The following is a 23,091-nucleotide window of genomic DNA, read 5'->3' as shown; positions in this document are numbered from 1 at the left end:
AACACCACTGGTAACACACCCATGTTTTCAGTTGTTGCTAAGTAATGCTTACTCTGATCAAGGACTTTTAGTCTCATGCTCTGCCAGTGAGGAGGGGCATGGGAAGCTCGGAGGAAGCAGACAGGACACCTGACCCAAACTAGCCAAAAGGACATTCCATACCACAGCACATCATCAAACCCATTGGATAAACTGGGGGAAGTTACCCGGAAGGCCCAGATCTCTGGTCAGGGTAGCAATTTCAGCACAGAGGCAACAGTCCTTTTCAAGACAAGAGGTGCTATTGAATGAGAAGTGAAAAGACTGTTTTTAGTAAATCACTTCAATGCATATCATCAAGAAACACTGTGTGTAAATGAATGCATTTTCAGGAATCCTACATTTCACTAAAGTAAAACACAAAAGGTGACAGATTTTCTGTATAAGACCATTTATTTTAACAAACAAGATGAGTCTTTATGATGAACTGGAGGCTGCAACAGCTGCTCTCTTGGGCTTCGGGGTGGTTCCCTCACGGAATCCATTCCTACAAGTAGAAATATGGTTATTACATTTTGAAAGGATAATTCCTGCTCCAAGTTATTTTCTTACAAGCAATGTTTTGTATTGAGTTCATCAGCTTTTTCCAGGGATGCGCTGAAATCATTGTGGAATTCCTATGTCCGGTTTTAGTAACAAACACCTTACTTAAGTGTTTGGAATAAGCAATACATTTTTCACTCCCTTCTGCTGAGGTAAATCTGATTTCTTCAAATAGCAAGATTTCAGTAACTGACTGAATACTGCAAGACTGCATCAGATACAGCACACCTGCTGAAAACACACCGTGAAGCAACTCAGCAGAAGATTTCATGTTTGTGAAGTACAAGCTAATTTCTTACTGTAATACTCTATTTCTGCAACCAGACATTAGGACATGCATGACAAAAAGAAGCCTCAGCCCTAAGCTGTTTTGGATATGACATTTCTATGTCACCAATGCTCAGTGGAATACAGCTACAGCTGCACACTGTTAGGTGCTTTCCAGCTGCTGCTGAGCAAGTCTAGGCTCACCAGCACAGACGAACTGATCTCTCAACTACACCCACGTCTTGGACTTAAGAGGACTCCTACTTTTCACTACTAAAGCCAATCTACATTTTCACAACAAGACTCTTGAATTGGTGTTTTTCACCCAGCTTTCTAAAGTATTAGGCCGGAAGCTACAGGTCTCAGTTTTAGAACATGGAAGTCATACAGAAGAATTTCTCAGTGAGTTTAACAGTACAGTATCTATCTCTACCATTACCTCAAAAGTACAACTCAAAGCTTTGTAACAAGTTTCAGAAACCTGTAAATCAGAGCCTGATACTTTAGCTGCTTCCTTGCTACCTTGAAATAAGAGAGTAATTACTGAAGTTACTTCAGTCCTGAACTTTTTTTGTGGGCAAAAGAGAACTGGAATGCATTTCTGACTTGTGTCTTAGAAAACCTCCACACTTCAGTGCAGCTGGCATATTGTCTCAAGAGGTAATACTACAAAAAACATGCATTTTAAAATGTGGTCAGTTAAATGCAATAATCTGTATTCTGTAGTATCTACACTTAATAGAAACATCAGAGCTTATTATACACTGTATGCCTCAACAGGTAATGAGTTTTTTATCCTCAAAGGAATATACAGTCAATTATATAAAGCATCATTTATTTCATGATATATTAAAGAACATGATATCAAATGTGCTAAATAAATAAAAAAATGTTAACTCTGATTTATGAGTTTTATCATGAAGTGTTTTTTTATGCAGGATTTCACACCATGCCATGTTGTAATAAAATATTTTACCTGAACCGACGGTAGACCTTCTTCAGGTGCCTCATGCGACCAGTACCAGTGGTGTTGCGTCTTTTAGCCTTTGCACTCCAGTTATCTGAAACATACAAGCTACTGTCACTCTTTTGCACCAAGTTGCACATTACATTTTCATAACACAATTATCTTTATCTGTCAGAAAAAAGAATAATTATAGTCAATTTCTGTGCAGTAATACTGCACATTAGCTAAAATACAGGTAATCAACATTAGTTTAATAAATTCCAAACACTGCAGGATGATACAGTACTCCTCCTTGATCAGAAGGAAATCAGACTACTGAAAAAGCCAAGCAAAAATTTCTAAACTGAAGTCAGTCAAAGTGTATTACTTACACTTTCTCTTACGCTTAGCAGGGTAACCACATTTTCCACAGGTAGACTTCTGCAGATGGTATGCCTTGGACCCACATCGGCGACACAAGGTGTGAGTCTTATTTCTCCGCTTACCAAATGACGATGTACCCTTCGTCTGAAAAGCATTTCAAGACACGGCATGTTGGAAATACCACCAGCAGTTACAGGTCATGCATCTAGACAAGCAAGCTCTTCTAAAAACCAGAGCCACATAATCAAGTCAGCAGCACACTGAACTCTGAAGCACCAGCTCAGCTCTGCCTGTAGGTAGCCTCCATTTCTAGAGATCGCTTCCTCATGCCTCCCGCCGCCATCCATTACGCCCTCCCCTCCGCCGCCCATATTCTGAAGTAACCCTGAGCTGTTATCTCCAGCTGCTTTCCTGTCACCCCCAAGCTCAGCACTGATGAGCAGTAAGCTGCTTTTTGACTGAAGAACGGCCATCTGCCTCCCCCAGACCCGCCGCACACTCACAAGAGGCTCCGCGCACCGAACCCCCTCTCGCTACGATACGGCGCAGCACGCACCCACAGACTCTGCAGGAGAGCACGGCGGCTCCCGGGCGGCTGCAGGGCCCCGTCACCGCCTTCCGCCCGAATGAGCCGCCCTGCGCCCCAGCAGCGGCGGCAGCGCGGCCTCCTGCCGGGCTCTCAGGCCCCGGCTCCGCCACACCCGCCTCGCCTCAGCGCCCCGCCGCCAGATCCGGCCGCAGCAAAGCGCAAGGGTGCCCCGAACATCAGAGGACTCCCGCAGTCCCGCCAGGCTAGGCACGGAGGCGATGGCGGCGGATACCCGCGGCCCGCGCCCAGCACTCACCATCTTGCCTGGCCACCAGCACCAAAGAGACCAAGCCCCGCCTCGCTTCCGCTAAAGCCCGATTACTGCTTCCGGAGGCGGGGCTCTTGAGCGCGCTTGTATTAGTGCTGCTGAGGCCTGGCTCTGGCTGGGCTTCGGTCGCCCGTCTGCCCGCCTCGGCCTGGCTTGGCCTGATGGGAGGGACTGGGCAGCGTCTCCGTCCCCGTCCCCGTCCCCGAAGGCCGTAGTGTCGCGGTGAGACCTGGGCGGCCCGGGCGCGGAAGCTCGGTTGCGGTGTGCCGGCGCCGTGGGCCTCGTAGTATTAGCCTGGAGGTGTCTTTGTGTCAGTATGTACCTGCCTGGTAAAGAGGTCAAATGCACCCAAGCTGCCATACCGGCACATCGTTTTTAAGTAATGCTGCCGCTCTGCCCCTGGCGCCGTCCAGACGTGCCTGCTGCTCTGCTTCATTCTGCAGAGTGCTGGCCCTGCTTACACCTTCAGAGAAAATGATTTTAGTAAGTGAAATTAAGGGGCAGAGCGTTTTTGGCTCTTTAATAACACAATTTCAAAGTAAGCTGTCTCAAATCAGCAGGGATCAGAGGTACCTCTGCAGTACCTCTCCTATGAGGGAAAGCTGATAGAGCTGGGTTTGTTCAGCCTGGAGAAGAGAAGGCTCAGGAGACACATATTTCATGGCATTTCAGTTCTTAGAAGAGGACTATGAGAAAGATGAGAGGCTTTTTAGCAGGGCCTGTTACATTAGGATGAGAGATAATGTTTTAAACTAAAAAGGAGAGATTCAAGCATAACGTGAAGAAAAAATTCCTTATACTGAGGGTGGCACAATACTGGCACAGGTTGTCCAGAGAGGTGGTGAATGCACCATCCCTGGAGACACTCCAGACCAGCCTGGATGTGTTTCTGGGCAACCAGATGTAGTTGAAGATGTTCCTGCTCATTGCAGGGAGGGTTGGACCAGATGGTCTTTGAAGATCCCAAACTATTCTGTGATTCTACAAAAAAATAGGCAGTCTTCCTGCACTCTCTGCTTGTCCGTGTCCCCCCAGGCTCCTCATGTGCATTGCAGTCTGCCTGCAGTCAAAAGCATCACGGTAATGCAAAGTCTGGATCTGTTCAAATTCACTTGTCGAATTCTCACATGCCAGTCTATCGTGCAACATCAGCAGACTGACAATCTATATGCAATTTTATCTTAGAAGAGTTAGTTTTGGGGAAAATAACACATACAGAGAGAAATTGAAGAAGTCTGGGGTTTTTTTTTTTGAAGAAAATTGAAGAAATATTTTCTTTTAATCATGAGTTCAACACCTTTTTGTCTCAAAATACCACCAAGTTCAGAAATTGGTGATAAAGCAAATTTATTTAATCCTTGATTATAGAATTAATCTTGTCTAACAGCTCTTGGTAAACATATATATTTGTCTGGCATGCTAAACCTCACTCCTCACTCCTACTTCCAGTTTACTGACCAAAAATGCAGTTATTCCAAAATGCAGCTGTCCGGGCCTGCCAGAGGCCACAAAAGTGTGGGGAGCCCTGCCACAATGAATAGCGGGCAGTTGAACCCCTGTAACGTGGTGCTTATTGTCCAGAATAAAGGATCCTCCCATGGCACAAGCCCCAGAGCAGTGAAACTGTGTCCACTCCTGGACAAAGCAACCTTGTACAGTTGTCTCAGTGTTAATTTATCCTCACTTATTTCCCGAGCATGGCCTCCCACTGCCTTTATATGCTGGGAGGCTTTTGACCTCTGCTAAGGTTGAGGGATGGGACAAAAAGCCATTTTGACTTTAGCACCGTTGTTTCCAGACACATGAAAGTGTGGCCCAGGCTGTTCTCTCCGTGGTTTTATTTTGGTTGGTGATTTCTATCACAGAAATAGCACTGAAGGCAGAGGTCTTTGCTCATATTCATTTTAACAATTTACCAATCTATCAGTTTAGTCCATCCATGGCTGTAGTTAAAGGAGAGAGGTAAATGGTTCCAAAGGGTAAATCACCCCTAAATTAGGTGTCTAAAGTAGGCTGGAAAAATCACATCTGGGAGGAACCCTTCTCCTTCCACTAATTCTAACAGCAGCCTAGACAGACCCCTTAGGCTAGGTGCGTAGATGGCTGAAGTTAGTTAAAATTAGTTTTGTGCTGATTGACTGAATGAAAATATTATTATAGCAATTTGGTCTTTCTTGCCAAAAATCAGAAGAGAAAACTCGGTGCCTATGAATGAAATGCCCTACAGGAAAAAAAAAAAAATCCCAATTAACTCTAACAGTATGAATACATCCTACAGGCTGGACTGGAGTCATGTATCTCCCAACAGCTTTGCTGTGTGTCATTTAACTAGTGCCTTCTTTCTTTCTTGTTAGATCTCAGAAATCTGGAAGATCCTGTGAAGACACTGGACAGATGCCATGGCAACAGCTTCCAAAGGAAGCGTGTTAGTTTGGCTGCCTGAAAGGATATGCTGCCAGAGGAATTATTCTTGTCCTCTGTGGGATAAAAATAATCCTGTTCATTTACATGTCTTCAAACCAGTTAGGAAAGAAAAGTATTTTGTGTTTTCATGCAGTTGTCTTCAGTGTTCTGGAACACTGCGTACTTTTAGTGTAGAAGACGGACAGAGCTGTGGCTGACCCAGAACCATCACAGAAGCTTCATGCAGTTCATGCAGTTCACTGCAGTTCATGCAGTTCATGGGTGAGGACAGAGTTCACTGCCCATAGTGAAATCCAGCATGCTCAAAACCCACAGACTCATTTCCTGGCACCGCTGAATGCACCAGCCTAAATAAAATCATGGAATGGTACTTAAAGATCATCCAGTTCCAGTCCCCTTACCACAGGCAGGGACACCTTCCACTTGATTGCTCAAAGTGCCATCCAACCTGGCCTTAAACACTTCAGGGATGGGGCAGCCACATCTTCTCTGGGCAACCTGTTCCAGTTTCTCACCACCCTCACAGGGAAGTACTTCTTCCTAATAACTAATCTAAATCTCCACTTTTTTCAGTTTATAGCCATTCCCCCTTTTCCTGTTGATATACAGTGAGAATAGAATTTGCCATGGTGATAACAGTGTTTGGCCTTATGAGCAACATGACTTGGAAAAAACAGAGTTTGTATAAGCAATACATTCCGTACTAACTACCTTAACCTCAGAAGCAGAGCTAAAGGACTGATAAAAGGAGCACATCTGCACTAGAAGGTGCCCAAAACAAGTATGAGAAAATAAGTAGTCAACAATAAATGGCAGTAGGTGGGTGAAAGGCAAAAGTGGCAGGGGGAGATTGTGACCACTGACTCAATTTAGGACCAAAAAAGCTTTTCCCCATCCTCCCTTCTTGGAGCAAGTGTGCTGATTTACATGGCAAGCAAAGACAATTTACCAAATAGAAGTTAAGAATACTAATTAATCATACATTTCGTAACTTTTGACCAATGACAAGTAATTTCTTTGTACTCTGAAATGTATATATCTGATGTACACAAAACTAAGGTGTGCTGGCTTTGTGGAGCTTTCACCTTGCACCCTATTTTGCAAAAGAGTTGACAATAAAATACCTTGTGTATATTCTGTATACTGACATTTTTACACACCAGGTAGAAATCCCACTTTTGGGATAACACTATCACTATATGTCCTTGTAAAAAGTCCCTCTCCAGCCTTGTTGTAGGCCCTAGGTATTTGAAGGTCTCCCTGGAGCCTTATCTTTTCCATTCTGAACAACCCCAAATCTCTCTTTCGGTGTCCTAGTTTTGGCTGGAATAGATCTAATTTTCTTCCTCATAGCTGGTGCAGTGCTGTCTTTTGGTTTTAGTCTGAGAACAATGCTGATTACACACTGATTTTTTACCTGTTGCTAAGTAGTGCTTCCTCTGATCAAGGACTTTTCAGTCTCATGCTCTGCCAGTGAGGAGGGGCATGAGAAGCTGGGAGGAAGCAGAGACAGGATAACTGACCCAAACTAGCAAAAGGGGTATTCCATACCACAGCACATCGTGCCCAGTATATAAACTGGGAGGAATTGGGTGGGAGGGAATGATCACAGCTCGGGGTGGGGTGGGAATTGGATAGTGCGTGGTGAGCAGCTGCATTGGGTTTCCCGAATTTTATTCCTCTTCCTTTTTCCTATTATTTCTAATATTGTATTTCACTTTGTTTAAATTATGAGACTGTTCATCTCTCAGCCTGCAGGTTTTACCTTCTTCCGATTCTCCTCCCCATCCCACTGGGGACTGGGGGAGCAGCCAGCTGTGTGGTTGTTACTTGCTGGCTGGCTTAAACCAGGACACGCAGCCTGTCTTCACAGGTCACAAGGGTGCAGTACAGCCATGCAGTCCCTGATGTGACCTTGTGGGGTTTGCTCCAGAAGAGAGAAGTTGTACTGATTCTGCAAAACCTGAACACTGTTGAAAGGACTTGTGTATGGCAAATGGAAGCCTGATATCCAAGCAAGTTCTGTCTGATGTCATCATGATATCACATTATTTGTGCTCATATGTAGTGCCCTTTGCAGAAGGGATGACTTCAGAGGGTAGGAATAGTGAAGATTCAAGCTTCATGTACAGCAGAAGCCAGTGAGTGTTTGATACCAGTTATCTTCAGAGGTGCAAACAAGCTGAAGTCTTTATTTCTAGATGTTATCTTAGATCAAAGGTATGCCTTTAACTGTCCTCTTGATCCCTTTGACCTAGGTGATACTATCTCATGAAGGCTGCAGAAGAACTGGGGAATTCAGGGGCAACATTTTCATGAGGTTCAGTTTGGATGCCTTTTTTTCTGGATATCATGTTGATTTGCAGAGGTAGATACCTTGGTTGGAATTGGTGGGAAAGAAACTACACTAAATATCTGTTGCCAAGCAGCCACAAGAAATGTAACTTCATTTGTACAGTAACCATATTCTTCAGTTTGATCATGTGTGAGTTTGAACCAGAAACTTCGGTAACCACCAGATGACAGTATAGCTCAACTAAAATTTTTTCTCCTAAACAACTCAGTAGAAACTCTCTAAACAGTAGCTGTAAATTAGGTAAATAAGTTGAAAATAACATTATCTCTACAGTTCTTACATCTCTATGGCAGTAATAGATGATATGAGCAAACAGCAATGCTAATGAAAAAGGCTGTTGCATCCTGCTAAGAAGCGAGTAAATGTAATACAAAAAGCTTTCATTTGTTTAAGATGAAAATGGATAGAAGAAGGTTAAAATAGCTGTCACTAAATTATGACACTGATTGTTAAAAGGTAGTGGAAATGATTAAAAACAACCCAAACCTCTTTGTATGACAAAGCTTATACAGTGTGTATAAAATGCATTTGATGCTGTTGCGTCCTGTCTCTAGTCTGGAATGGGAACGGAAGAGCCCCTTTATTACAACTCTGTACTCTTTCCAGGCTTTCAGACTCTTCCATAAAACCAGCACAAAATATGACCCTTCACGCAGCATGCAGAAATCAATGCCAGAGTTTAATAATCAATTATTCAAATTAATACTAAAGAAAGACTCCAAGTGTTTTTCTCAGTACTGAATTAGAAATTTTCGTATTTATCGTTTCAATTTATGACCGCATGAGCATGTTTGTACTGATGATCATGTAAACAGCTGTTCTACAGTGCTCCTGAGCAGTGCTCCTATAAGTAAGTTACATTCAAAGAGCAATTTTTCATTACTTCTCCTTCACACCGAGCAGAGAGACCAGATAGTAGTCTTCATAACATGGGCAAAATACTCGAAGGGTGGTATTAATACATGACAGATAACAGTTGAATGAATGACTACCAGCACAAGCAAGTGCTCCCCACTCATTTCTTTACCTGACTTTAGCCTTTACATTAGAATAGCTGGAGAGGTGGGGTTCCTGTGTCCTTCCCCACCAGAAACCCCATAAAAATCTCTCTTTGTTTCTCCATCTAGCTAGGGGAAGAGGGGCAGCATACCTCTGCAGAAGAGGTATGCTTGCTACACAGTGCAACAGCATAAATGAGAATTTTAAAATTTTCCTAGGTTTTTGATTTGTTTTTTAAATGCTTAAACATAGGTACATCACAAGGTTGTCGTGCATTGTTGCAACAAAGCGGTAAGTCCCAGAGGGGATTTCACTGACTAGCCTCAGGCTTGCAGAGGTAGTTGTATGGCAGTTTAAGCTGAGCACCAGAGGGGGTGCACAGGAGAAAGCTACAAGTTCCTTTACAAAGTAGCAGCCATTTTCTTCTCAGTTGTGTAACAGCTATTCTGCTGCTGCTAGTATTACTTTGATAAAACAACCTATATTCGTCTTGTTTTGTTTGATACTGTTGTCCTAAATAGTTTTGTGATATTTATACACAAATGTATGCACATACAAGCCTAGAACAAAATTTTCACTGGACATGCACAAAAAGCATTTAATAGAATCACAGAATTATAGACTGCTTTGGGTTAGAAGGGACCTTAAAGCTCATCTAGTTCCAACCCCCTGCCATAGATAGGGACACCTTCCAATAGACCAGGTTGCTCAAGATTTCTTGTCAACCCCTTTTAGTACTGGAAGGTGCTCTCAGGTCTTCCCTGAACCTTCTCTTCTCCAGGCTGAACAAGCCCAGCTCTCTCAGCCTGTCTCCATAGCAGAGGTGCTCCAGCCCTCTGATCATCTCTGTGGCCTTCTTTGGACTCAGTCCAACACACCCACATCCTTCTTATATTGGGACATCCTTCCTATGTTTGGCCACCACATTTCAGCCACTGCAGCTAGGAACTGTAGTCTGTATTATGGAAAGACCCAGCTTCTAAGCACACTTAGCAGTATTAGCAGTATTTTCGTTCTCTTTTTTTTTTTTGTTGTCGTTTAACCAAAAATTTTATTAAAAGCTTGTCTAATTCACAGCTATACACAGCCTTTGTCTAAGCCCAGACATTATTGCTGGAATTTGCTAACTTGAAAGCCGAGCGTCTAAACAGAACTTACAATGTCAACTCTTTTATAATTCAGAATGTTCTGGTATGTATGATACATGGGCATACTTTTTCTAAAAGAAACAGAATTTTAACTAGCTGGAAAAAAGACTGCTAACAACTTTTCTTGCAGAAATGTTTAAGTAAAAGTCTGCCGGAAGCTCAGGAAAGGAAGCCATCTTAAAGTTAAAGTTAGATTCAAACAGTTGGCTATCTTACCCTCTCAGTTTTCTCACTTTTTACGTGGAATTAATCAGTTGCCTAGATATCTCTGTCATCGTGTTACCTCCATGTGTTACTCAGCTGTGCTTTAACTGCATATGTGAATGATTTTATCTTTAGTGAAAGTATGTGAATGATTTTACTTCTCACCAGCCATTCTTTAGAACATGATTTGATGTTCTCCTCCCAGAATACTTCTGGGTAGCTGGAGAAACACACACACACATGGTCTATGTGTATAGTTTCTGTCTCCAAAGGTAAGCAGATAGTTCAGTTTTACAAGACACATCCAGGTTTGGCACCTGTTAGTGTTAAAAGTGCTCATACAGAATGTACATGGTACGTGGTACATGGTATGTTATTGCGTACCAGGGGCCATGTACATGTATGTTGCAATTCAAAGTATCCAATTATGTGAATAAATACAAAGCTGTGTACAAAACATGCATTAGCTAAATATAAGATGTCTGATTTTCTTTCAGAATATGTATTTACTTCTCACAAATATTTATTGTTTATACATTTCAAGTTTTCCTTTGGCCTAACATTCAGGGGAAAAAATACAGATGCCTGTAGTAAAGTGGGAGATAAGAGGAGAAAACATTGGAGAAAATTGGGGCATTCAGGATTAATCTGAATAAAATAAGCCCAATATATTTTTTGTTATTTATTTACTTTATCTCACATCTCACTTCAGGCATCTCAACTATGGGACTCAACAACGGGACTATCAGAAATGGCTGCTTTCCCTGGTCACTCTCTCCCTTCTCTAGAAATAAAAATAAAGCCCACTTTGAAGCAGAAAAACCTGTCACTTGCACAGCACTCTTTATCCTGTATGGTATTGTGGGGTTTACCTTTAGTTTCTGGATGTGAGACACTAACTGTAAGAAAAAGGCTTTACAGTGGACTGAAGTAGACAAATGCAAGTTCCATATATATTAAAGATAAAGCCTGTTTCCCCAAGAAAAATAAATTCACCTTCCTTCATCAAAATCACTGATGCATTTCATTATTTTCACCAGCTGAGAACCTTGCCTAAGTACAAATGCTTTGCTAACAAAGGTCAGCTCAACTCTGCAGTTACAAATGTTATCTTCTGTTTATTCTGGAGTATGTTTTCCGTGTATCAGGCATTTTCAGCTTTGCATTTACTGGAACTGAGGCATACTGGCTTCATCTGGGAATTCCCCTAACACCCATGTACAATTTCCCTCTTACACTATTTCACTTTAATAAAAATAGAGAACAAAACTGTGCTTGGCCTTGATAGTGCATGCAAAGAGAACACAGAAAAGAAATGGAGCCTTTTGATTTTTAGTCTTATCACAACATGGAGCTCACAATTGTGCGGCCACAAGACGTAGGTTATACTGCCACATGGATCGCAGCCAGTCTTCTGGAGGGGAAGGCTGTGCACCAACTGTCAGGACACAGAGAGGTGCTGTTATTGGTCTGCCTGCCAAGGCAGCAGGTACACGGAAAAGTTTTCCACAATGCCTGGTTAAATAGCTCCCATTATTATGGCTGGAGCTATACATTAGCGCCTGTCTCTGAAAGGCTGCCTTTGGATGGAGCAGGGCAAGCTCCTCTTTGCCAGCACTTATGCAGATGGAGATCTTGCCAGTATTTACAGTTTTAAATTTAGTTTATCATGTTAGTCAGTACTTGTTAATTAATTAGAGTAAATTATAGGTGGTTTTCAGTTGTGCTTGAATATGTGGTAGGGAGAGATGTAGCCTAAAAGATGACTGCTTGAGAAGGAAAAAATGCCTGAAGGTATGTTGTACTGTAAAAAGGTCACAAAACTGTGACAAGTCCAAGCCTACTTATTCTGTCTTACTGTGTTTTAAGAGCAGAATAAAACGTTGTAACCTTCAAAGCAACTATACTGGTAATTGACTTTTTCTGCTGAGTCTTTCAACCATTTTACAAGTTTGTTATTGACTTCAGTCAAAACTGATCACCAGCTTTTCTCAAGGTACCTTTCTCATGCCTCATACATTTTTTTATGTGGCAGTATTTCCCTGCCCTAACTTCATTACTGCCTCAGAAGACATAATGTATAGTTACCAATAAACAGGCAGAAGTGTGCACCACTCTTGCCATGACCCTGTGCTTCAGTGCTGCTGCTTTGAACTGAACCACAAGTACAGAGGAAAGCCAGAATAACACAGCCTATCCTTCTCTGAGGGAATGTCTCCTTCAGGGATTGAGCACCCGAGGAGGAGAAAAAGGATGTGTAATTGTTAAACACTTCTGCTATATACCTCCCAAAGTATAGAGGTGGTGACCATACTGGGAACACAAGCCAGATCAGTTTCATGATCAATGATTCTATTGTATTACAAGTCATTACCATAAAGTACAATGAAACAAGAACCTTAGCCCAAGGCCCCCAGCCGATAAACACTAACACAGCAAATACCGGCTGTAAGTAAGGTACGACATACTGGAACTGTGAGATCAAGAGCAACAACTTTGAGAGCCAATAAATCAGCATTGTGATGAGTGAAATCCAAAACAATGAATGCTTATCACAAATACGATTGGACACACTCTGGCCAGATCTGTCATTATCTCAACCCTTCGTGTCCCACGTTGGACGCCAGAAAGCGCTGTTGTGGTTTAAGCTCCTCAGCCACGCAGTCTCTTTCTCACTCCTTCCCCTTTCTCCCCACTGCTCCTGGAGGGATGGGGAGGAGAATCAAAAGAATATAACTCCCATGAGTTGAGATAAGAACAGTCCAGTAACTAAGGTATAACACAAACCACTCCTGCTGCCACCAATAATAGTGATAATGATAAGGGTAATAACAAGGGAAGAGAATACGACTGCTCACCACCCACCGACCGATACCCAGCCCAACCAAGCAGTGATCTAGCCCTTCCAGGTAACTGCCCCCAGGAATACCTCTTTGGTTAGTTTGGGTTGGGTGTCCTGTCTCTGCTTTCTCCTGGCTTCTGCTCCTTGCAGAGCATGAGACTCGGAAAGTCTTTGGTCAGACTAAACATGACTTAGCAAGAACTAAAATCATCGGTGTTATCAGAGCTCTTCCGAGGCCGACAGTCAAAAACACAGCACTGCACCAGCTACTAAGAAGGAGAAAAATGACTGCTACTGCTGAACCCAGGACAATGGCTCATACATTTTTGAAGAAATAACAAATGTTGAGCACGCCAAAGTTTCTCTGGAGCTCATGTGAATCTCTGTGATTACAATGTTATTACTGGTATGTGTTTTCATTTATTGCAGTGTGATGTTTGTATTCATAGCCAGACCAGATTTAGGGAGGTCAAAAGTCAATGCTATGTCATTTCCGTTTCTACACAATGCTAAGCATCTCCGTTGTCTCCGTGCAAGTTTGCAAAAGCTTACTTTATCTGTTGAACTTTGGTTCCAGCTGGAAGGTATCTACAAAAGCTCATTCCAGAAAGTTTCACAGTAGCAGTTAGGCTTAGTTACTGAATTCTCAAGTAAGCTGATAAAATTTTTAATGGATTTCAGATTGTCCTAAAAATGTTGTCGTTCAAAAAGACATCCTAGTAAGATCTGTTTCTTTGAAGTCCTACCTTAATTTTCTTCCCTAACTCTCCTTTTAGGATAGGAATCCTTGTTCTGCTTACTGAATCTTTTTTGGTTTGTTTGTTGGGTTTTTTTTTAGGTTTTAATTTCAAGATACTTGGACATTTTCAGAGGGAGATTGATGGACTTCGATGAACAATTTTTGTTGAAAGTTTGCTGCTTGGAGCATTTTAGATTTCCAGCTATTTACAATAGTAATTCTAAAATATATAATGCACATATATTACTCATTCAGAAAGAACCAGAAATATAAAAGCATGGGCAAGGTTGCTAATGGATGATGTTTGACATTCTATTCACTCTAAAAGAACAATCATAAAGAGATGGTATTTTGAGAAGCACCAAGACATCAAGCTTAAAGAGAAAATCTGGATCAGTAACTCAGGATACTGCTGTCTCTGGCAGTCATATAAAGCTGCTTATGAATTTATTAAACTTTATAAAGTAGATTAGTAGTTGATACAGAAAAATACAAGATAAAATCAACAAAAAATTTAATTCATTGGATACACGTGAAAAATTGACCTTGTCTGACTCTGAGGGTTAATTGCTTGAGAAGGGGTCTGCAGTCCTCCATATGATTTAATTTCTGATGCATCCCTTTAAACACTATGTGGGGTTTTGTGTCACTGTTAACACAAATGCAGTAATACTTCCACTTCAGCCTGTTTCATGTGACTTTTCAGTGTTTAAAGTTAATTTAATTCACCTGTTTTATGTATGTGTGAGCCTCTCTGTTGCTGGGCAGCAATGTGAGAGCATATAGATCTATTGTAGATACTCTGCTTTTACACATAGCTGGCAGGTGATCTCTCAGAAGAGCTTGTGCAGAAGCCCTGTGAGCTCTGTGGGCATGATTTTCAAGGAGTACCTGACTGATGAAGGTCATTGGAAATCTCACTCATATTTACGATCCATACTTCGGTTGCAATTATCTTCAAAGACAGATGGTCTCAGCAGTTTTTTTCATGCTGAAAGTGGGATGTCTCAGGGAGGCAAGTATCAATAAGTAATGGTAGAAATGAAAAACATGTATTCAGCTTCTATCACAACCTAAACCAGGTCTGTCAGGAAACTGATCAGTAGCTAGGATAGTGAATTTTGGATTTTGATGCCACCATTCTGTCCAGAAGAGTGAGCAGGGGTGGTCTAAATCTGCTACTGTAGGATGAGCAGCAACCAGAAGAGTTTGTGCAAAGTGGTGATTCATTGGCACTTGAGGAGATGCAGTGGCTGGCTGCATCTCCAAGCAGAGGTGTTTCCTGCTGCCCTTCCTCCTCTCACACTTCCCCCTTCTTTTCTCTTCTCTCTCTCCTCCATGATTGTATGTTTTTAACCTTTTCCTGGGTCTGTTACCCACTAGACCTTCCTGAGAGATGACCTAACTCATTAAACCAGCACAAAACCACAAGATCTTTTGCTAAAGTAGTTTTCCATCATTGTAATAAATTAAACTGGCACAGAGAGGACCAAATTGTGCCAAAGACAGCACCCAGATGTGCAGAAGGAACACATGGTGGGGACTGGAAGCGAAAGCAGGAGAAAATGTGGAAAAAACAGGACAGTAACTCACCATTTTGGGCAGTTTCAAGCTGCTGAATTTGTTCACCTTGTCTTGTGTCCTAAGACCAGAACCTAATCCTAAAGAACAGTAATTATTTGTTTGACCACAGTTGTGTGAACACAGGCCAGAATATCTGTGCTCTAGACAAGTCTGATTTATTACGTATACACTACTAAAGCTCTCTGAATTTTGAATTAAAATAACATGAGCTTTTTTCTTCCAACTCAGTTCATTCAAAACTGAACTCTCATAGCCCTTTTTGTGTAGTTTCTGCAGCATATGGATTCTAATAGCTAAGGCAGTATCCTTCTACAAGGTCCCCTGAGAGAGAATCATTTGCATTACAGTTAGCACAGCAGTAATCCTATCTGACGTATTTCATAGAGACACATCCCAAGGCATTGTCATTAATCCTTGAAATGTGACAAATACATTAAAAGCAAAATAGGCAATTAAAATGCTTAAAAAAAAAAGAAAAAGTGAGATGTCATTAGGAAACAGAAACAAATCCAGAAACTCTCCAAGTCAGTTTCACAATTTAAAACCGTAATGACAAGATGTTCTCTCTTTACTCAGTTGTCACTGGATCCTTGGCATTTGCAGCAGTCACAGAGCACAGGCTGTCTTCTGTGCCTTAATACATAATGAACTTGGACAATGAAGACACAGGACTATTTAAAGCTTCGTAAACTATAGAGTAACCTTAGCATCAATCCTATAAAAAGCTGGAAGTCTACAGGGAAATATTGCTGATATAATTATATTCTGGCTGACCTTAGTGCAAAGTAGAATTTGGACAATACCATTTCATGTTGTCTCCAGACCAGGCAGGATATCATTAGCCCAGCAAGTGAAGCATTGCATTAATCATTCTTGTGCTAGAATTATCATTTGGTGCAAGACCAGAAATGCCTTGCCTTATGGCTAACCCGTTGTGTCTGTCAAACTACTCCTCGTTTATCCCCTTAAACCATTGGGTTTAAGTCCAAAGGCAGTTTATTTCTAAATAAAGCCTAGAAATGTTTAGCAAGAACTTAAAGTTGCTATGATAAACCACATTTTTAATGGCAAAATGGATAGTAGATTGTTGCCCTTTTCACTAACAGTAAGGGAAAATCAGTGCTGTCTTTCCTGTAAGCTACACTCTGTACCTCAGTACCATGCAGTCAGTTCCTTCTATCAGGCCTTTTCTTATAATTTATGTTATTGTAGAAGTGCGTATCAGTCAGACTGGGTTTGTGCTAGGTGCTGCCATAGTCTCTCTCACAAAATTGCAGTGTAAGTAGATTATCATGCAACTGCACATAGTCTTAAGCGTCAAAATCACATGAAAGAGGGAAACTATCTAATGATCCAGAGTCTAAATGCTAAGTAGAAAAAAAAGTTAATGTAAGTATCCTATGAAATGAAGGAAGAATGAACCATTCACAAGTGTCACTGTTGTAGAGAAGACTGAACGAACATCCATACACTACAAACCAGTAAAGTGTCTTGGGACCTGTGGAGTTTCAGTCCTAGGAGTGACACAACTCCAGCTCTAATCTCCGTTTTTCGCCTTGTCAGTTCAGACTCTTTGCTTCTGTTACTGCCGAAGCCAGGTTCAATAAAAAAGCAAGATCCTGATTCAAATGGAAGAAGTATTTTGAGCTGAGGTGCCTGAAAATGTGCACTAAAAGAACTGTTGGGCAGCATCTACTAAAGCAACATATTTGTCTTGCTGAAATGCTTCTTGCAAGAAGACATTCCATCTAAATAAACTTATTGGAATATGATACCCAGTATTACCAATGATTTTACTACCTATTAGTGAAGGGCAGATCCCCCCCATACTTTCTTTGCTGGCTGTATTTGTCCTTTTATGTTTATTTGTATGTTTTGTTTGTAAGCAAATTGCAGTATATATTTATCTTGAGAGTTATTATAGCTAATGATGTACTTACAGAAAATGAAATTGCTATCTAAGCCATTAAAACAGCTACTGCAGGATCAAGACAAATGTCTGGACAGATAAAATATTTTCGAGTTCCCGTATTCTGGGACAGGTATTAAAGGGCTTAACTCAGTTTTAATCATTTCCTTCATAGCAAATGACCACTGACAGTCTTACACAAACTGGTCACATAAAATTTAAAAGACACATGAGGATTTTGATCAAAAGCAATAAATGTACAGAAATGATGAAAAGTGTATGAATTACATTAACAAAAATATTCATAGTTACTTAACCTGAAAAGTCCCCAAAACAGGCTATGGCTCAGCTAAGTTGTCTTTGGGGTTGCCAGCTTCTGGGGAGTGGACATAGGCATAGGCATCCCGCACATGGATGGGGTAATGTGACCCAAGATCTGGGCATCTTCTTAAGGAAAGCAGACCATGCCAAAAGAGAGTAGGGTTAAACAGTTACCATGTAGTAAAGCTGTGACATGAAGCATTTAGTTTCCTGAGGACTGTTAAACTGTACAAAATAGATGTAGTATCTGAGATGTAGTATATGAAGAGTTTTCAGAGAGGCACTGCTTCTCCATGAGGGCTTCATCCAGGCTGCATTAGGATAAATTAAGATAAATTTTCTCAACAGTGGCATTTTCTTATTGTAATGGACCAACTGTGGAAAGTGGAAAAAAAAATATCAAAAGAAAAAATAAGAGCGCATGTCAGGGTGAGGAAAGAGAAAATGGAGTGCTCTTATGCTTCAGGGGCATCCCCACATAAAGCCAGCTGTTGATGTGTCACTAGAACTAGGGGCTGTGTATGATCTTAAGAAGTCTTTCACAGGCAGTACTGTCAGGCAGAATTTGCCTAAACTTGCATTCGGTCCCATAAGCTGATTTCACTGATACACAAAAATCAGAAACTGCAGAAGTGGAAACAGAAGACTGCATGATCAAAATTAAAATGTAACAACATCAGCTTCATTCCTACTTCCTACTGAAGCTGAGGGCTCAGCTGTGGTGCAGAGCATGTGACCAGGACTGGCCTGGGATCTCTGAAAAGGCTTGTTCATAGGAAAGAAACTGTGAGAGGCAAGATAAGGAGAAGATTATTGTTCTTCCAGTAAGCACTTTTCAGAACTTTGTGCCAGCTCCACTCCGTACACCAGGCCTTGATTTATATGTCTTAAAAACCCTAAGCAACTCCCAAAGCAGGCTGTGTCCCTGGAGAGAACTAGATGAGTTAAGATTAAAAGTCCTTGGCAATACTCAGCCTTTTTAGGGAAAGAAGAGCAGAAAAGCAAGGCAGAGTGAGAAGAGACATACAGTAGCAGACAGACTGACTGACTCCTTTGGCTGCTGAATTGAGTGGAAGTGCATTTTCCCTGGTAATTGCTGGATATCCAAGTATTTCATCTAACATGAAGGTAAGACAATTGCTTACTTAATTCATACTGATGAAGTGAATATGATAAGTGCAATGAAATATTAATTTATATGGAGAAATACTTAGCTGAAAATGCAATTGGGTAGTATTGCGAGAAAGAAGAGAAAAAACCAACAGCTTGCACAACAAAGCTGAAGGAAATAAGCATTACACTCTCCATTATTTCTTAAGCTGATGAGTGTAAAGATTGCAGAAAGTTAGAACAGCTGCATGAGCTAATGGAAAAAGCAGAAAGTAAGTTTGCTTTTACTTCTCTTTTTTTCAGGTGCTGGGAATTTTTCTGTTGCTAGAAGTTTCAGGCTTCTTTTCCACTTTTTCCAGGTGAATATTTCTTTAGTAAATTACATGCTAAAGACTAAGCATGTGTAATTTAACATACAACTTCTGGTTCATGACATGGGTCTTCAAATACATTTCCTGGGAGAAAAGACTGCTTGGTGTCAGGACTGCCACTGCCATCACTGGTAACAAGTGAGATATTATGGTGTCCCTCAGCTCTTCCCAGAGGAGTCAGCCACGCATCAGGAAAAGAGCACACAGCAGTGGTATGAGCCACAGCAGTGCACATGTGTGAAACACAGCACAGCTTGCCCCAGGCAGCCCGGATCCCAGGGGCAGGTTGCACCCTCAATGCCTCCTGTTGGAAAACCGGCTGTTTGAGAGCTGCTGCGGGAAGGTCTGCTGCATGCCACCGCACACACAGCCCATGTCAGCTCCCTCCCATTCCCAGATGTGGTCTGTCTGCTCCCTGCTTTGCAGCTTGAAGCTGGTCTCTGAAGCTTGTATTATGGTTGCACAAAGTCCTTACTGATCTTCAGGCAAGGTAAACGTGCCTACTTTCTTCTTTTCAGTGACTGGAAAGCCCAGGCTGGGTCTGATTGTGTTCATACACGTGAAAAGCAAATCAAAGTGGTTTTAGAGGAAGCCTGATCATACTGCTAATTGTTACTGTAGGCCTGTGTTGCTGTTTAGGGATGTTTTGTACTAACGCTTAGGGATGGAAATCCCTGATAATATTTCTCACTCTCTTTTTTTTTTTTTTATAATTCAAAAAATACTCCTGGAGCAGCCCTTCCCCTCCTGTCCACTGCCGCTGGAATTCTTTTGGCCCTTGGTCTGAGTGCAATGGATGTACTCAAAAACAGGTATAGATGGACACTTCTATTCTGTATTCATAACTTCATAAGCATATGCTTTTTTGCCAATAATTAAGGAGCCCTGTATCTTTAAAACCCCAAATCTGGTGTCAGGCAAAAGCCCCAGCAAAACAAGAAGGCTGAAGAACAAAAAACTCAGAAGGGAAATCCTCCAGTCTGTCCCAAATCTGTTCCCTTTCAAAGCTATGATATTCATGTTGTAAAATAATTTGTGCACTTTTTATTTTGGTGATAGTTCCAAAAAGCTTGACTCAATTGTTCAGTTAACAGAGATATTCCGCCACTGATGCTGGTTTGTACCAATTCTGCTGATTTTTCATTAGTGGTGTCACATCTCAAGGAAAGAATAGTTGGTTGCAGAGTATTATAATCAATGAAAACAAAATTATTATTTTTACAATGCGACTGTCTTGATGTGCAAGATCCTTGCTTTTGATTTTCTTTCTCATTTACTTTGATGTTGCATCAATTAGGGAGGAATTAATCAAAATTAGAGCTGTGCCATGAGACAGTACTTCCTCTTTTTAGAAGCAACAAATAGCCCACTTGTTTAGCATCTTCTTTAATGACACTGTTTACTTTGAAGAACTTTGACAAATTCATATCAGACGTGATTGGTCCTATTAAAAATGTAAAACAAAACTGAGATTTGTCAGCAGCTTTCTCTTGGTTTCAGTTACTTATCAGACTTTTTGAACAAAATAGCCAAGCTTGTGCATCAGTCTAAAGACCTTGTAGATAAATTAGTTGTCATTCTATTAACTTGTTACCATATTGTGGTAATAGCAAGTGTGGGTGTTAGAGAAAACAGTGAATGTCTGATTTCCTTACAGCAGTAGAGTGGTAGCATTGTCTTGACACTAGTAGACTGTTCCTGCTTTGCATTTAGATTTCTGAGTTCTCCCTTGATTTGCATTCAGATTCGGAGACGGACAGTAGCAGTTTATGGCCAGTATGGGGGAAACCCCTGCTCTGGGGATGCATTTGAAACAAGACCATGCACCACCACAAGGGGATGCCCAACAGAGGATGGCTGCGGTGATCGTTTCAGGTGTTACTCAGGTACCATTCAAGATCTTTTTCACCATTTTCTGGACATAAAGTTAAGAAGATAACCTTGTTATCTTTGAACTTTAGTAAATGGGCAATGGCTTTGCAGAACCCTTGACCTATATATAAATTTGATTTAGGAGGATGTTTCCTTAATTCCATCCTCCATTATGCATGTTTTTAATTCATTTGCAGTGTTGCAGAGCTTTGCAGGTAATATGCTGCAACTCTGGTAGCCTCTGTAAGTCATTCTGCCTTACTTGTTTGACCCAGAGACCTTACAAGAAGGTAATTAAGGAATGCAACCTTAGATATGATTGTTTAAAGCTAGGCTGTATACAAGCATCTTGGAAATCACCTGGGCAGTAGAAACTGGTGCTTCCCAGAATGGTCGTAGAATAGCAGCTTCCATCACCTTCACAAAAAAGTGAATTGTCTCAGTTGGTAGACATTTATCAAAGAGGAGCATGGTAAACATGTTTTGGTGCTACCAGAGAGATAATCATAGTTAATCACAAGTGATGGGATTAAAGGATGAAAGCTCAGAAAATAAATCAAGAAGTCAACTGTTTTATTAATATATCATAAGCCCAAAATTGCTGTGGTTCCCTCAAGTGTACTCTACACCATTTCCTTATGCCTACATTTACTGTTGTTTCACAAGCCCTCCTGTACACACACTGTTCACTGTGTGAACAAGCTAATTAGTGTAATAAGTGGGACTTCTGCTTTGATTTAGATGATTTATTTTTAAATGAACAAACACTTCTTTCCCTCTGCATTTTTGTTCTGATTTAGGTCAGTGCATTAGCAGATCTCTTGTATGCAATGGAGATCAGGATTGTGAGGAGGATGGTGCAGATGAAGATCGATGTGAAGAGAAGAAGACTGTATGTGATATTGATAAAACCCCTCCGAATTCAGAACTTACAGGAACAGGGTAATGTTCTGTGCTAGGATCAGTAGGACTGGCGCCAAGTGCATTTATATTTTTGTAGTATTCACAAGCTCTGGCTGTACAAATAGGCTTCCTGGGCTTACGGTAAAATGTTCAATATGCAGAAGTGTTCGGTACAATGGCTTCCATCATGCTAACGGCTCAGTGCAGCCAGAATGTGCAGACCCTTTGATCTGAAGCACAGAATAAAGCTTTGTATTTTTCACTCCTGCTACTGAAAAACATCTTTTAAGATGTGAAATGAAATGTCAACCAATACCGCATGATCATCACCACGGAAAAAATGAGCTAGCAATGCTCATTATTCTTCTTCCTTGCTGTTGCATTTAGTACTGTGGATCTACATAGATTTCTGTTTATACATCCCACTTACAACCTAGCAAAATAATTATCTTAAGTTTCTTTAAGGTAGTTGTGTCACTTGTTATGCAATATAATTCAGGTATAATAATAAAAAACCCATTTTGGAATGGAAGCTTTGTTGTTTATGTGTGGTGTTGCTTAAACTTAATAAGTTGTGCTACACATGAATGTCTTAATATTAAGAGATACGTTTAATTTTTGTTGACAAAAAAAGAGCAAAATTTTGCTTTCTGTAGTGTAACATGCTCTGCACATTGCAGTTCTGCAGGTATAGAAGTCGATCAGTTGATATCCCCTTTTTCTGGGTAAATCAGCTTGTGATCTTTATCTGAAGACACAGCATTCAATTCTAACGGCTTTGTAATTTTTGCTTCCTGTAAAATAATTTGTTGCCGCTCTGTCTTACTGACCTTTCATATTTTTCTTCTCATAGTTTTGATGCCGTTACTGGTGATACAAGGGGAAGAGTCATTCATACAAAAAGCTTTGCAGGACAGTGCAGAAAGGTCTTCAGTGGCGACAGGAGAGAATACTACAGGCTGAGTGAAAGCGTTCTTGCTTATACTTTTCAGGTACGTTTCCATTAAACACAGCTTTGTATTCAGTCATGCTTAAAATGGGGAGAGTGATGCAAAGCTTGTAGGGTCTCTTGGTAGGCAGGTTTCCTAAATTCAGCTGATTGACACCTGTTTCTTCTCTGCAGTCCTTAATATTTTGAAATACAAACTGGTGTATATGTTGCTAAAATGAAAGGGGAAAAAATATTATTGGATGATATATATTGTTGGATGGGATTTCTATATTCTATATAGAATATAGAATATTCTATATTTCTATTTCTATATGTGCACAA

The 23,091-nt window shown here is 41.0% G+C and overlaps 2 protein-coding genes across 2 annotated transcripts in view; one reads left to right on the top strand and one right to left on the bottom strand.

Moving 5' to 3' along the window:
• Positions 1–413: 413 nt before the first annotated feature.
• Positions 414–3,130, bottom strand: RPL37 (ribosomal protein L37). The gene is made up of 4 exons (XM_065661590.1): positions 3,025–3,130; positions 2,188–2,323; positions 1,826–1,910; positions 414–526 (listed from the first exon to the last, which is right to left on the bottom strand). The coding sequence occupies exons 1-4, from the start codon at positions 3,025–3,027 to the stop codon at positions 457–459; spliced, it is 294 nt and encodes a 97-aa protein (XP_065517662.1). The 5' UTR covers positions 3,028–3,130; the 3' UTR covers positions 414–456.
• A 15,211-nt stretch (positions 3,131–18,341) lies between these two features.
• C7 (complement C7) overlaps positions 18,342–23,091 on the top strand; it is a 28,152-nt gene continuing 23,402 nt past the window's right edge. The window contains exons 1-6 of the mRNA XM_065661806.1: positions 18,342–18,690; positions 18,976–19,031; positions 19,780–19,855; positions 20,788–20,929; positions 21,716–21,857; positions 22,672–22,810. Of these exons, the coding sequence (XP_065517878.1) occupies positions 18,685–18,690; positions 18,976–19,031; positions 19,780–19,855; positions 20,788–20,929; positions 21,716–21,857; positions 22,672–22,810 (561 nt within the window). The 5' untranslated portion in view covers positions 18,342–18,684. The remainder of the gene's footprint in view (positions 18,691–18,975; positions 19,032–19,779; positions 19,856–20,787; positions 20,930–21,715; positions 21,858–22,671; positions 22,811–23,091) is intronic.

This window comes from Lathamus discolor, chromosome Z, assembly GCF_037157495.1.
Source record: "Lathamus discolor isolate bLatDis1 chromosome Z, bLatDis1.hap1, whole genome shotgun sequence".
NCBI classification, from domain to species: domain Eukaryota; kingdom Metazoa; phylum Chordata; class Aves; order Psittaciformes; family Psittacidae; genus Lathamus; species Lathamus discolor.
This window is presented reverse-complemented; position numbering and strand designations above follow the sequence as displayed.

Excerpts from the sequence above, each read along its gene's own strand:
- RPL37 (XM_065661590.1), bottom strand. Across the intron at positions 1,911-2,187 it reads TGCTAAGCGTAAGAGAAAGT|ATAACTGGAGTGCAAAGGCT; the intron begins GTAAGTAATACA and ends TGTATGTTTCAG. Across the intron at positions 527-1,825 it reads AAGGTCTACCGTCGGTTCAG|GAATGGATTCCGTGAGGGAA; the intron begins GTAAAATATTTT and ends TTCTACTTGTAG.